The sequence below is a fragment of the Sander vitreus genome, chromosome 20, assembly GCF_031162955.1.
Source record: "Sander vitreus isolate 19-12246 chromosome 20, sanVit1, whole genome shotgun sequence".
NCBI classification, from domain to species: domain Eukaryota; kingdom Metazoa; phylum Chordata; class Actinopteri; order Perciformes; family Percidae; genus Sander; species Sander vitreus.
The window spans coordinates 17,940,879-17,957,305 of record NC_135874.1 but is presented as its reverse complement, the minus strand read 5'-3'; the positions used below and the strand labels follow the sequence as shown (position 1 = coordinate 17,957,305).

Genomic DNA, 16,427 nt, shown 5'->3' with positions numbered 1-16,427 from the left:
TGCAACCCCTTTCCTGCAATCTAATTGCTATGCTGTTCACTAGTGCACCTTAAAATGACCACCTTGTCACCATCTTTCTTTTAGTGTAGGTCAGCTGCAGGACAAATGGTGGCTTTAGTAGGAGTCGGGACCCTTTCCCCTGTCCCGTCTGCCTCCTTTCCAGCGGTCACTTGCAATGTAGACTCTTAGGGAACATTCAAACTGTCCAAAAACTTTTCTATCCTCCTACCATTTCTTCGACACTCGAGCAACCGTGGAGAGCTGAGATAAAAAAATAAATAAATAAATCGCAAAGTTAGCTAGCGCCCGGTGACAGAAGCTAGGTAAGATCCGTCTGCGGACAGTTAAGCTAACTAACCTTGATGTGATGTGACATATGCTCCGGGTGAGAAGAGGTTTTTGAATGACGCTGTGCCATCCGCACACACCATTAGATGTCACTACCTGGTGCAGACGGATTTTCAAACTTGTAGCCTTCAGCCCCAACCAACGTTGCCTCAGTTTACATCAGTTGAGGCAATTTTGTGCAGCTATATCTGACTGGAATCACAAAAGGGTTTACACAACTGTGTAAGCTTTACAAATGCTCCTTAAAACCTGTAAAAAGACATAAAATCAGTGGAGTTCCCCTTTGCATTTACACTTGGCGTCTATCATTTTATTTAATCATTTATTTTATAAATCACAACCACTATCCTGTCTCTTTCCTATCAATCATTTTGTAACACCAGCATCATGTTTGCCAAAGCCTTGATTCGATTTTCAAATAAATAAATAAAAATAACTTTCCACAGTTCCAATTTTCTGGACAACACCCATAACCTCAAGCCATGCGTGTGCATCCCATTCGCTTAGACACACTAGCATCACACAAATGAATCTCTCGTAGGCAGACAAAACTCAATTTATTCCGGTGATGCTTCAGGAAATGTCGCGCCAGATGTTGTGCAGACGGGGGGAAAAAATAGCTTACATACCATAACAAGGCAGTGGCACACAGTCGAGAGAGACTTGAATATTTATACAGGAAAAGTGTAATTTATTTTTAATTACGGAGCTGCATATTAACCCCATGCAGAGCTGTAGCAAGCTGTCCTTAATTGCCCCATTTCCTCTAACACAGAAGTGTGGTGTGTGTGTGTGAGAGAGAGAGAGAGAGAGAGAGAGAGAGAGAGAGAGAGAGAGAGAGAGAGAGAGAGAGAGAGAGAGAGAGAGAGAGAGAGAGAGAGAGAGAGAGAGAGAGAGAGAGAGAGAGAGAGAGAGAGAGAGAGAGAGAGAGAGAGAGAGAGAGAGAGAGAGAGAGAGAGAGAGAGAGAGAGAGAGAGAGAGAGAGAGAGAGAGGATGTGGGTGTCTGTAGGGGAGAGGTAGGAGATCTGTCAATATGAGCTTCTGTTACCCTCCTTCAAACAAACACTTTTGACTAATGAAACTGATAACAGATCATGTCTGAGACAGTACAGACCAAACTGCTGCTAGTAATGTCTCCTCTGCTTAGCGTGCGTCCTTAAAAAATATATAAGGAGAGGACGAGAATTTACAACACTGGCTAAATGTCACTTTGAGATTTGTCCCTTTTGACACCTCAAAAGTATGAACTTCCTCTTCCTGCTATTTTTTTTTTTTTAAACTTTATTTTAGGAAAGTGACGACATGAGAAGCAAACTTTAATATAACACTTCCCATATGGCTTTTCTCTGTCAACATAAAAAGGTGAGGAAAAAAGGAAAAGGACAGTCATTCTAGTTGACCGCAAACAGCAGGATGAAGCCTTGTAAAGCAGGCTGTCTTTACATCACGTTCTAGCAGAGCATCAAGCCCTCAACCCCAGAGCAAACATTCAAGTGTAAAAACACCTGATTTACTACAACTGTGGTGGTGGTGGCACCAATCACCACAGTAGAGGAAACATCTGCCCCAGAGCACAATATACTGTACTTTAGTCTTCAATCCACAGCAGATGTCCAATATGTTATTACATTTTTCATCATGGCACAGGAGATTTTTCCATCTGTTTTTTTGCAGTGTAAGTGTTTTCATCTAGAAATTATCTCGACTTTAGATTGCCATTCTTGCCACCTTCCAACAAAGCCACTTGTACTAGCTGTCCTAATTAAAATACACAACGGCAGGGATCCGTTTGGTGGATTTCCCTCATGACTGTTTCAATGTAACCCAATTACCGTGATGAGTCGTTTGTTTTAAACTACAAGCCTCACCAATCAACTTCCACATCAGTCACCCACCTTTCACGCTGGTCTCCAGAGAATCCACATGCCTAGCATTATTTATCACAGGCCTTCAAGAGAACTAGACTTCCATACCTCAGCATAAAATCTAAATAATCAAAGCACAGAAGAGGTGCCATTTCGGAGTACATGTAGCCATACAAGCAGTGGCGCAACTACCCAGTGTCAGAGGGGTATGCAGCGACAATTTTGGCACCCCCCCCAAAAAAAAGAAAAGAAAAAAAAAGTGACGGACATCATCATGTATGGGCTTTAAATAATAAAGGTTTATTTTAAAGTGTATCAGCGACGTTAACGGTTGCACCGTTGCCCTTGGCAACCAAATTGTGACAACTGGCAACCTAATCATCACCCCTGGTTGATGTGATTTGAGTGGTGGTGGCTTTCCATCTCTGTCTGCACTATTTCTTCCCCCAAAAAGGACACAGTGAATAGGTTGGTCAACAGAACTTCAAACTATACTGGACATTTAGTTTTGTGTGGTCTAATAGAACTCCTACCTGATGTCATCAATGGTCTCATCTCTACTTGATGCCATCGCCGACCTCATGTCTGTCTCATTCACTCCTTGCCTGTGTTCTTCTCCACTAAGACATATTGTCAAACAAACATTATGTAATATATTTTTCATTAGTTTTTCCATATCAATAATATTAAGAAATGAATCTGTTATTCTGGTACTTCTGGTATCAAGTGGCTCCCCCTACACTTCCACCTAATGTTAGACCTACCTGTTGCCTTCCCCTTGCTTTCCTGATCCACCATCCTCACACCTGAATGAAATGAACTCACTGTTAAATATAGCAGCCTAAATTCAATTTAATTCTTAAATCAGCATAGTGATAGCATCAGATAAGACAACTATTATGCAGTAAGGTTGTGTTGCTGTTGAAATGACATTCACATTTTGTATTTTAAATATTTATATATTTTTTTCATATTTATTTTTCTTCTTGTCATTGATTGCGCATGCTACCTTATATTTACCAGCTGTTATTTGACCTTAATAAAATTGAGATATGTCATGCATGAGATTGGTACCATAGGGTTTAACCAAAATCTAAATGTAGCTATCAGCAACATTGGTTTGCATCAAGTTAGCAAACACTAGCCAGTCTGTTAACATGAATATGTGCAAGCCTCCATGTTTGGTAGCAAATCTATGCATGATTCCATGGTAAACCAGAGTTATAGCATTAGTTATGTTTTCCAGATTATTGTCATTTATCAGTTTTCAGCTCAGCAACCTTGGTTTTGTATATTGTAAGCTAGCCGTAAACCCCCATTTGGCTGCTACATTCCCAGTGTTAGCAAACGCTAGCAAGTCTGTTAACATGAATATTTGCAAGCCTCCAAGCACAGACGTCACACTTTAAATCCTACCTGTTGCCTCTCACCATCCAGTTATTTAACTGCCGTCGCATCCCTTAACATGTCATCTCCTTTTCCCTCGTTCTTTTTCTATGTTTAGCCCGAATAGCTGTTTTGCTTTGTTCTTTTTCCATAGACGGCAACTCACTACTCGTACACTCGTACTTGCTCACTCAGCACTCACAGCGCCCACCCGCTCCCAGCTCCCTCCCCTCCTATGTTAACATTCTATGATGGAATCTTATGAGACAGGGCACCTAATCTAGCCTGTTAGTCCTCTAAAATGTTATAATAACATTGAGGAAATGCAGAAATGATTTAGAAACGCACAACAGCAGCTACATATTGAAAATACAAAAGATTTTATTTTTATTTATTTTTTTAACCATCGCTTTGGCGCCCCACATGGTGCTGCGCCCCTATGCGTTGCATATAGTGCATACCCACTTTTTGCGCCACTGCATACGTATGCACAAGTATCAGATGCAAGTTACCCCAAGAGCCTGTTCAATCCAAACGTAAGTTGTCCAAATCTTTCACACAGCGGCCAGAAAGTCTCCTGAGCCGTACCGACCCTTGTTTTCCTCAGCTGGGCCCCAGCCCCACCATATGTCATTTTTTCGACCGGATATCCTTTACCTAACGCTTCCTTTGTGTTGGTGTGTTGGAATTCTAAACTCCGGTGGATTTATGATGACTATGGTTAACTGCTCCTCATATCTCTGCAGGGTAAATCGAAACGTGTACTTACGTATACAGGTTCCACCAAAACAAGTTCCTTCCCGAGGCTATTTTCCAGCGGCACGGGGCTCCGTGCAGCGGTTAGCGCCGCCCATGACGATTTTGATTAGTTTAAAGGTGCCGTATAGCCTAGAAATCTAGATGCATCCTAGCGGCAGCAAATGTAATTTGCAGCCAGGGTCAGTCTAGCAACTCTCCGTTGGCTTGCGAGCTGGAAAAAACAAATTCTGGTCAGGCCAGTCACATCGTGTATAGAGTCGGTGGGCGGGCTTAAGATAAGGACGGCAAAGTTGCGACGGTTCCGCGTGAATTCCCTGCTACTTGAAAACAGAAGATGGCTGCTCCTGGCAAACAGCGGTCTTTCGAATCTGCTTTGGCCACGACTCTGGAAGACTTGGAGTTAAGCTTTTCTTTGAGAAAAGAACAAAGAACGGGATTGAAGTCATTCTTAAAAAAGGAAGATGTGTTTCGAGTTTTTGCCGACCGGATACAGCAAAAGTTTAATCTATCAACTAGCGTTGCTCTGGTTGGCTATGAGTGCAGAGGGAATTTGAAAGACAACCATTTATCCCGCCCCTCGGATTGAGCCCTGCCAATGGTGAGTTCCAAGACCCAACATCTTGATGTGGGTTTGGCTTGTAAGGCTAGGTGCTGTAGGTAGGATTGCGAAGATCCAGGACTTAGCCAAAACATTTGAACATCAACAACTTCTCAGTCCCTCCCCCATTTCCGCTAAAGCCCAAAATGGTCTCCTAAGCCCCTCCAAGGGAGAATTAATGTGTGTGCATGAGCAGTGATTGACACACAGTTAGAGACCCCCCCTGGCTCTGATTGGTGCATCTGAACAGGGAGCTGTGGATTTTTGCAAATCATACTACAGGCTGTAGGTGGTGCCAGAGGAGCCAGATTTTTTTTTTTTTTTTTATTACCTGCTTCATGTAGTTCTACTCGAACATAGGGTCACTTTCAGCAAATTTAGTTTTCTAAGTCTTACCTACTGCACCTTTAAAGAAATGCCAATAAACCAGAGCATGTTTTTTCTCCCATCCCGGAATGCTGTGTGGACTAGCCAGACCCTCCTCCTCCTCCGCAGCGTTGTGGAGGAAGGTCTGGCAAAGCGAGACTAATGAGCCCCCTAACTGACACCAGAGGAAAGTGCATGCATGTCTCGCAGGCGGAGACTCAACTTTAAGTTTTGGGTTAAACTTTGGTTTGGCAGCACAAATGCAGCAAATCACTTTCAGACTGAGTGAAGACATTTCATACATTATAGCGTTCAGATCCTGACGGGCAGAGACAGGTGTTTGTGTACGCATGCATGTGCTTGTGTATAAATACACTTGTCTGTGTACACTGACCTGTAAGCAGTGAAAGGTATTTGTGTGTTAACAGATTACAACAATATCCAGTTTGGATGGCTCTGAGCTTTCCCTACCAGCTCCACTGACGCACATCACCCACCAGAAGTAGCATGGGTGGTCGTACGTGATGCAGCAGCACATGGCACGGTGTGTGTCAGCAATACGTTCTCCCACACTGAGGTGGTCATGGTCACATGGATGTCGGGAAGATGACAATGTCAGCTCACAACTCTCAGTCACTAGACTCTAAAACAACTGACTTTCTTGTCTTGTAACTGCGATATTAAGGACATCATGACAAGTCTACATGGTCACTAGTGTGAGGCCACAGAAAACACACAAAGAGGTAAAGAAGCTTATGAAGGAATGTGACACTTTAGTCTAAACCCTTTCTGTGATTAATGAAACAGCTAATGTAATACTGTAAGTGTAAAAACTTAAATCACACTTTTCACAGGTGGATGTAAAAAACAAAACAAAAAACAGCATGGTTTGTGTGAGGCTTTTGTCATCTTTTTCTAAACTGACACACATCTTTGACTGTCACAGAGATGGGGCACCAAGAAATTAAGTAACTTCACATCTGCAATGGACATCCTTAACTAGTATTATATGCTCTTTCTAGACAGGAGGACACTACAACTTCCTCGTCTGTGACCACAAACCTCGTCACATGACATGAACAGTGGAAGTAGCTATATCCGTCTGTCTGTGTGTGTGTGTGTGTGTGTGTGTGTGTGTGTGTGTGTGTGTGTGTGTGTGTGTCCACCACTCTGCAGTGCAACCCCCGCAAACAGTCTGCGCTCAGAGCATAAACAACAAAGATGACCCTTGTCAGCTTCCCATTTACACCCATTTCCCCTTCTACTTTTATTCAGTTCTACTTTCCACATTGTGGCCTTTCTTAAACACAGACATGACGAGAAAGTGAAACTGACAGCCGTTATGAGAGTAAGTGTGGTAACAGCATATTATACATGTAATATAGACCAGCAAATTAATCAAGAAAACACTATACTACTAACTAAATATTAGCCTTGCTTTTAATATTTTATGACTTGACTTTAATGCTTTACAGAGTAGACCCCAAATACATCCTGTGTACAGTGAGAAACAGTACAGACTGCTGACAAAAGACAATGGGCCTCTTAACAACACAGGAGAGCCTTTTGCTTTTAAGTCGGTTATTCATCACTGATGTAAACTAAACCCTTTTGAAGTCAAAATTTTCTCCAAAACAGGAAACTGGCCAACAGACAGACTGACCACAACATAGATAAGTTAAAACCTTCAAGTGTCAGGTCCTACTGTAATTACCAAGACAAACTTTGCTATGAGGAAATCGATGAAAGATCTGCATCCCAGAATCAAAGATTTTCTAATAAAAGTCAAGTGTGACAGCAGACATGGGGCTGAACTCAACCAAATTAGGGGAAGGAGTTGACACCAGATGAGAGATGAGAGAACTAGAGGGGATGAGAAAGCTACGCAGTGTGCAAAGAGTTGTGCTGAGCGGAGTGGTAGTGAGACAGATCACTACATATGTTCCCCACATATGTAGGACTGTGAGTGGGGGTGTGAGCTCAAGTGAAGTGTGTATGAGCCATGCATACTCTGTGCATGGGAGGAGCTGTCAGGGCCTGATAGAGTGTCTTTACATGACAAGCAGCTGCTGAGGTCTGGGATGCGCGCTGGGCAAAGTGGAAAATAATGAACGGAGAACCGCTGCCAAACACAACAGAATTCATCTTTATTTGCCAACTGCTGCATGGCCCTGTGTGTGGACAGCTCCAGCCTGCTGCGCACGCACGCACGGACAGCTCTTAAACATATTTTAAAAGTGAATCAAAGTAAATCATTGTATTCCAGATGCTGACTGTGTGCAACTTTACAAATCTAAAAAAGGTTTAACCTGATTACTCAAGGACTCGCACAAAAAACAGACCCACTGTGAATGAAAATGTACATTCACGTTTTCTTTCGGCTCTGAAGCCATTTGCAAGACAACTTGGCTTATGAGGCCTTAACAGTAAGGGCTGGCCAGGCAGGCTCATTGAGGTGTCAATAAATAAAAAGAAAAAGAAAAAAGTGGAAAGTTTTAGACAGAAGGGGGAGAGAGCGACAGAGGTTAGTGGCTGTTTCCGAGGAGCATCCTGTACTGTCCGTCTCTACGTGACAACGACAGGAATGTTGAGGTCCCAGCTGCAGTGGCTTGTTGGCTTTTAATAAGAGACATCGTGTAGCATTCATCGGGCTGCCCCCAAAAGGAGAGGCCAGTGTCTTAACAATGTATCCAAACTAACAGCTCTTTCGCACGTCATCCCTTTCTCTCCCCTGTTCCATCTAGTTTGTATGATTTTAATAACATTTCAAGAACAATAATTTAAAAGTGCGTTAACATGTTTGAAACAGGATTATATTCGGGTTATGGCATTACCCCGGTTTCTCAAACGCCATGTAAACACCTCACTCCAGCTAAAATCTGAGTTCTCATACCCCGGTTAACAGACCTAGATAACTCCTTTGGTAACCGGGGTATTCGTACATGTGTACACATTAACCGGGGTAAGATTGGGTTACGCATCTGCGCATGCTCCGTAGGTTATAACTGCCCCTCTCCACTCCACTGCAGTGGTTTTTGACCCGGAAGTAGAAGAGCGCAGTTGGAAGCAACGACGCCAAAAACAACAGCAACAACACAAACTCCCGTCATTCTTCCCCGCTCATGTATACAGGGAGAACTAGGTTACCTGGTTATTCGCTTAACTGGGGTAAGACCATAGCCCTACTGTGCATGTAAACACAATGACAGAGGCCCACCTTAGTCATCTGGCACTAGATAAACTATACACACACACACAAGCCTCTCTAATGTGGTTGAGTGTAAACACACACACACACACACACACACACACACACACACACACACAGTGAGAGGAACCAAGAGAGGGTCAGACAAAATGCGCCTCTCAGTGCCTATACCCAGTGGTTGGACTTCCTGAGGGGGCTGCTGTTGGGTTTTGTCCCCGTCTGGCCATTCATGGCTTGGGGATGGGAGGAAGGGAGCCAGTGGTAACTGCATGAACTGTGCATGTGTATGTGTTTGAGTGGTGAGAATCGGATGAGAACGGGGGGTAGGCGGAGGTTGAGGATTAGGGAATTAGAACTCCAAAGCGAGGGAGGAGGGGGGAGTGGGCTGCGCCTTTTGTTGGTTTTTCCTCTGCCCCCCCCCCCCATCCCTTCAGCCCTTTTCTGCCGGGTTCTGCCTGTAGGCTGCAGCTGCGGCCTGCCACCCTGTGCCCTGCATCTCAATGAGCCATGGGCTGCCCGCTCCAGAGGAGAGGGGGCTCCATGATGCAGGGGTCACCACTGAGCCCCAGCAACCACAAACTCCACCCCACACCATCCACTGCTCTGAGCCGCAGAGCTCTGGACTGGGCTTCTCGTGCTGCCCGGACACCGATATAACCATTTGCCCCTTTCGCTGTGACCATATAAGGTAGCACAAGGCTCACATGGCATCCTAAAGTGTCCAGGTGTTTGGGCTCCTACTTCCCCCCACCCCTTTCTCTTTATGTCTTCCTGACATCCCCCTCCTCTCAAAACCTCTTTTGTTGGCCCCCTGTCTCTCTCCCATGCAGCTGGATGGGGGACTGCATTACCAAGGCTTTGGCAACAGCATCAACAGGTTGCAGGGAAGGGCCACCCTGGCCTCCAATGTAGCCCTCTCTGTCTCGTCCCCTTATCCCTCTCCCTCTCTCTCTCTGTCACTGTGGTTGCCGCTGCTAACCCAACAGGGAAAAAAGCACGGGGTGGGGGGGGGGGAGCAATGGAGGCAGCCTCTCTTTCTCACGCTCATAAGAAAGCCCTCACTTCTTCTCCATGGTGAGTGACACCTGCTGATTACCATAGAGACACTGTGGGAAGTTCCCCCCCTGCCACACTGGGGCTGAGATTTGCCCCCTCTCCCTGGGTAAACAAGCAGTCCATGGATTAGTTAACTGGGTTACTGCATGGCAAACAAATAAACACACATTATTTAGAGCAAATTAGTGCCAATGAACTCTCAATGACCAGTGTAAGATCAAACACCCCCAAACAACCAAGGAGTTAATCCAGAGGATCCATTTTTCCTGGAGATAGGAAGTCTCCAGCTGAGGAAAATTGTCAAGACCAACTTCCTTCTAAAAGTATGACAAATCTTTCTGTATGGCATCTGAATAACTTGTGAAATATGTTCTGAGTAGCACAATAAAGCTGATGTGGAGGATATGTGGACATATCTGAGCATACAGTCAACTCTTAGTCTGTAGACAGCTGAGCATCCCCTTTGTTTCTCTGTCTCCCCTGCCCTCCCTAAACTGGAGATAGGTGCCAGTTATGTGATTGATGTCGGAGACTGGGAGCTTTTCGCTGGTCCATAGCCGCTTCCGCCATGGGTCTGAGTTGTCAGCAGGGTCATTATCCTAGCAACAGGATGGTGGAGCTGTGGGTGAGCAGTGTGCGCTGGAAGTGGGGGAGGACCAAGACGGAGTGAGCTAGTGGGGGCAGACAGAGGCAGAGAGAAAAGAGGGGAGTTAAAAGAGACAAGGAGAAGAGGAAGAATGTGGGAGTAAGAAAGGAAGAGAACAAGAGGAAGGACAGTTGAGAGGAAAGCGTGGAAACAACAAAGACAAAAAGGGGAAGACAGTAACCGAGATGGAGTCTGCTGCTGAGCACCACAGTTGTGGCGAGCAGGCGGATTCTGCACAGCAAAGTAAGCACACAGCGGGCTTGCCGTGAGAGGAGGCGAGCGGTGGAGGTGCCACCTCCCTCAGCCTCCTGCTCCCCCCACCATGCCAGCCAGCCTGTCTGCAGACAGCTGCACCCCAGTAATTTACTTCTCTCCACCACATTTAGCAAGAAGACTGCTTCCCATTACCCAGAGCAGGGGGTCCTCGCTGACGGCCAGATACCCGGCCAGAGCGCTGGCTTCCTGGTGTGACACCCTCTGCTGCTGGACGCTGCCTACAGGGGCTCCATTCCCAAATCTGCCTGGCACTGCTACTGCTGATGATCAACTAGGTAGTGTCTGAGTATTTAATCACCAAAGTTGGAGTTATCTGTTGTTACTGTAAGTTAATCACAAGAAGTTTATGAAGAGTAAAACATGCTACATCTATTAGTTTCAGTCAAACCACTAAATGACCCATCACCACAGAATTATATCCCCCAGTTTACTCAGTTTTTTCCCTCTACAAAAATCCCTTTTACTGCATCTCTCACTTAGCTTCTATGGTTTGTCACACACACACACACACACACACACACACACACACACACACACACACACACACACACACACACACACACACACACAATTGTTCACTGGTTATAATTAATATTGTCTGGAAACTCAGGCGCTAACCTTCCAGCTCCTAATTTTGAAGAAAAACTATTACATCTTTAACATTATTTGTTAGTTATTTAATGTACTGTTATTTAATGTTTAGTGCCATCTATCAGTTAAAAATGTACAGATTATTTTGTACTTAACAACATGGAGATACACAATAGGTTTAATTATGCATAGAACTTTATACATAATGCGATCACATTACAACAATTAAGTAGTAAAGCACTGCATAACTTTGTTTCTGATTAAAGTAACTTCCTTAATGTGACATATTATCCACAAGATTCAAGATAAACATTTTGTGACCAACTTAAAAAAGGAATGTGCACTCGTCACTCGAGACTTGTTTATGTGTAAAAGCCTCACAATATAGGTGAAGATATTTGCAAATTGGATGAGGTTTTGCTCTAGTTCTGCAGTACGTAATGTGTGGGTTTGTGTGTGTGTTGCTGCAGCAGTGTGTGGCCCATGACAGCCATAATGAGTGGATGTGTAGGAGCCTGGGCGAACCCAGCAGCAGAGCTGGCAGCCAGTCAAAGTCCTGAGACAGTCAGCATTGCAGCATCATGAGACATTCTTAAATCAGGTGGGCCTGCTTCTTTGAAGAGCATTTGACTGTGCAGGAAACACCACATTCCCTTGCTGAGATCACTAATACAGAGGGAAAACTAAAACAAATGTGAGAAAATGTTGGCTGAATTACTGGACGCCTGTTCACCAGATGCACAAGGCACAGATATTCAAAAGATGAAAAAAAAATTTCATCTACACTGACTACTGTGTCTGGTGTTTCACAAAACCCATGCATGCTTTTCTCCTCTCTTCCCCCTCTCGCTCATTCCCACTTTGTGTCTCATGCACTTTCCTGGACCACCAACAAGGTCTCGCTTGGGGGAGCAGCTCATGGGTGTCCTTCAGCTGCACGACCAGCAAAGGAGCCAATCATAAGCTCCAAACCAAACTGCGAGAGGGTCTCTGTGGCATGTCACACACAACATCCATCCACTCCTGAGGCCGCCTAGGTCACTGAGCAATGTTCTGGGAACATCACAAATCTCTCTCTCTTTCTCTCGAGCCAGCTGAGCGAGCTACCCAAATCCAACAGTTGTTGCGGCCTTCGTTAGCCTAACGAAGGGGCCAGCTCTTTATACTTGTCAGGGAGCAAATGAGTCAAACAAACAAGGGCCATGGAAGAGGGGAGGACAAGCGAGCGCTGTTCTGTTGAGCTTCACTGGGTTCTTGGCCGCAGCACTTCCCTGGAAACTAGGGAACCCACAATCTGCCTCTTTGATGTCTGATGATGATCTGGCTTTGATGGAAACTTTGGGGGGAAAAAAACGCACTTGCAATAAGAAATAACATGCTGCTCGGTCTCTGTGGCCACTAGAGGCCGTAGGCACATTCAAAGTGTGTGGGTGCACTCTGTGAAAGATCTAAAAGGGAAGTACCATTTGGGGACGCATAACAACTGGTTATGATAGTAACAACAAAGTTACAGTGTTTTTGCAAGCCTGTACTTGCGATGCGGTCTGTGCATAAGGGCACTGGGTAATGTCCTGCTGGCAGTGTAACTTCTGAATAAATATGCTTCACACTGTCCATTCACTCACACATTTGCATAGCCATGTCCAGACGTACGTACACACTACTCCCATCCTACTAGGCTGCTTTGTCTTGCATTCCAAAACTGTCCTTCTAAAACAGACATCCAAGATAACAGTCACACACCAACACATCCCAGGCAGGGTCGACAATCCAGACACATTACTGCAGCACAAGGCTTAAAGGAGAAAGTATGAAGGTGTGCCCTTCAGAATGAGATCATTCCATTGAGTGCAGCCTGTCTGGAACAAATGTACAGAGCACTCCAAGGCTGAGAATTTGCAGCTATAATGACAGATTAACTCTACTGGGGGGTTTACCATAGATAGTTAAAGAAATGGACCAACAGATCCCGTTGCTCTGGACAGAGACCAGTGAAGGATATTAGAAGCACTTTTCCGGTGAGGGCTGAGTGTTACTGCACAGCCTCCAACTGAGCTTGAAGACGTAGATGTGACGTGAGCAATCTGTCTGAAAGTTGTAAGTCTTCTGGTAGCTGTGCCAAGAGAAATTTCAATCATTCCCAATCTTGCAGAGACGGAGAGCGTAGGTATATGTAAGGAGATAACATAGGCACAGGCTAATTATTGCTAACTAAAATGCTAGTTAACATTAGTAATTAAACTTAAACAGCTAATGTAAGTTGAAACTGCCTGCCGAGCTTATCCTGTACTATACGGTAATTCCTCTACTATGCGACAGTAAGTCACAATCGTTAGCCTATTTTTACAAAAACGTCTACTACGGAGCCATAACGTGAGATACAAGGTAATGGAGCCTTTTATACATTGTTGTGTTTCTTTAGATATAAACAATGGACAAATGAAGTATTTAAACGCTTCAGATGTAAAGTTATTCGCTGTCAAAGTGATGTCAAAATGAATGGCAGTCAACGGAATGCTAACGGCAGGTGAGTGCTTGTTAGCATCAAAATGGCGCCATAGGAGCTACACGTTGTGGAGCGAGGCTTACCCCCTTGGGGTTTACAGGCTACTAAGGCACAATGCTTGCTCTACTTTCATTCAGGAGCCTCCAAACAGTTTGCACATGCATGCTGAACATGACTAATCAGACAGGAATCAAGGAGCGAGAGTCAGTGACATTGATGTGTTCAGTTGACGTGCCAGAGCTGCTGTGCTCTGTGCATGTGACTGGCCCACCATGAAATCCATTCATTATGTAGCACCATTAATTGGGCATTACTGGAGGAAAAGGCCACACTTTAACTGTACCTGCTTTTGTTATGTCCAATATGAATGTCGTTTGTTACTAGGCCGTGTCCATGGAACCCACACAAAATGTTGATAGAAATATGGAGGGCTATCTTTTGTAAAACATTAAATTGGTGTTTTGAGTGCACACATGGGAGTAATGAGCATGCTGAACACACTTGGAAGCGGTATAAGCCATTTATTATTACGCCCACATGGAGATGTGAGTCACTTGGGTGGCGCCACCACACAAAAAAACTCCACTCAAGGTGCAACATGGGATGATAGTGGTTGAGTGGGGGTTGCCTGGCTGAAGGTGATGGACAGCAAGACAGGGCTACTGCAGGTTCACCTTCTGTGCAGTGGCTCTGGGGCAAAGACTGCATGACAGTGACGCGACACTAAAAGCCTTCCTGTCAAGGAGGCAGGTGGACGCCCTCCAATCAAAACACAGAGGCTCTGGGTGACATTTCACAGGGCACAGCTGCTGGGCTGCGACAGCATGCCAACTCACTATTCCTGAAGGGTTGTTTGTTTAGTGTGTGCATGTCTGTAACAACTAGCAGGGTGTCATTGCTACAACTCTGTGTGTGTGACGACCTGACTGTTTTTCTACCCGTCACTATTTGACTACTTTTGAAGTTATGTTTTACACTGGCTCTCAATCAGAATAGTCCATTCTTATCAGCACTGCTGAAGGTGTGGAAAAATTGACCTGGGCTGTTTTGTGGCACAAATAATATACAGAGAAAAGGAACAAACACCAGGAAATAACATAGTTTACAAATTTACAGAATAAATGACACTGAAGCCCAAACCTTTGACTGGCATGACTAACTAATGGAATTTTACATGTTCCATTCTCAAGAAAGGACATTCCTGTTGTCGTTTTTTCCCCTAAAGAGATACACAAGAACTACAGCCTCTGACATGTATCAGAAAAGCTAATCAAGAGTTTTACTTTATAGATTTTGATGAAGAGCTGTAGGACATCAATTCAAGATTGTGGCTAAGATAAAACTATTTTTTGTCAGCTACTCCCTAACTTTGCTATACTCAACAGAGCTTCTGCAAATTAAACACTATTAGCACCCAACATTTTATCCTTTCACTCACTGGAAGGACCAGGGTGTGTCTGCCTGAGACCAACTGAGCCAAACCAGGCTGACCCTTTCCTAAAACAGCAGTCTGTTATGCTCTTAGCCCAAGCCTTGAGGAGGGGGAGTGTGGGCTAACACACCACAGCGGCACACTGTTCTCCCCCCCAAGAGTCCCAGGAACTCTCCTAGTGACCTGCTCCCATCACCTTATCCCCTGAGTCAGAGTCTTGGTTTCCCCTGTTCCAGTAAAAGCCTGGTTCCTTGACACTAGGCCTGGGAGCCTTCAGTGGTTTTAGAGAAGTTCCTTATCCTATTTTGCCCCTGGTGGTGGTGGAGTGGGCTCCGTGAGGCAGCCACATTTTGAAGGCAGAGTTAGTATGCACACATAAAGCTGCTCAAAGCCAGCAGGTATGTGAGGAATGCCTCTTCGTCCAAACAACAGGACTCGCGCCCGACACAGAGCCATGTCACGCAACATAGCACTGTCAGAGGAGCTAAATGGGGCCCACTAGGGACTCTGCAACTGGATGGCTCTTTACATTAGATCTGGCGTACAGCCTCTTTAAATACAGTTACCCGGTAATCAATCACCTTGCACATACGTCATTCAGTTCAGCCCTTTCTGCAGTATTTAGAAAACAAATCTGTCAATAGTGTACCACAGTAAACTCTTGCTAATCCAAGTACTTCAGGAATGAAGGTAATGAGGATTTGTGAAATATTTGAACCATTGGAGTAAAAATATAATTTTAGTTTACACCATTTATGCCCTCAAACACAAAGTAGTTTGAGTATATGAAAACTGTCATATGCATGTATTGCATGAAACCCACTACTTGTTTTGCAGTTTAAATGCATTTCCATTTATCAGGGAATTTTGAAATATTTGCATAACTAACATATTTGGGGCCTTTGCATAGTTTGTGTTCTTTGCCAGCTTGGTTAACCGGAAAGTTTGCACAGTTGGGGTTTCTCGTACATGAGGTGATGATAACTATACAACATCTTAATTGAATTGTAAAAAATACACAAAAGAAACAATAGCACATAAATAATGAGGTGCATACAGAGATGATCTTATTTCACTTTGGTTTTCAGCCCTCAAAGGTTCAAGTGCAGTAAGATTTGAAACAATCAAAAATAAAACTGTTTACAACTGATAATAAATACAACTTTATAGGTCAAACTTTATCTGTACATGTACCTCTTTTATGCAGCCACCCCTCCTTGACAATTACCACATTGGTCATGTTGGTGGGCAGGGTGGAGGATCCAGGTTTCCCACAGGGAGAGAGACAGCTTTGTTTCCGGAGTTTCCTTCTCTTAGCTCTGTGCAGGAGCCTGGAGACAAGGTACAGGGGTTTACAGCCTCCTTCTCAATGGTGGTTACCTATTCGTT

General features: G+C 44.5%; 1 protein-coding gene across 3 annotated transcripts in view; it reads right to left on the bottom strand.

Annotated features, from left to right (window-relative positions):
* The window catches only part of akt1 (v-akt murine thymoma viral oncogene homolog 1), a 34,511-nt gene that overhangs the window by 12,794 nt on the left and 5,290 nt on the right, over positions 1 to 16,427 (bottom strand). For all 3 annotated transcript variants that reach the window (XM_078277135.1, XM_078277134.1, XM_078277136.1), the window contains exon 2: positions 16,233 to 16,418. In XM_078277135.1, the coding sequence (XP_078133261.1) occupies positions 16,233 to 16,278 (46 nt within the window). In that variant the 5' untranslated portion in view covers positions 16,279 to 16,418. The remainder of the gene's footprint in view (positions 1 to 16,232; positions 16,419 to 16,427) is intronic.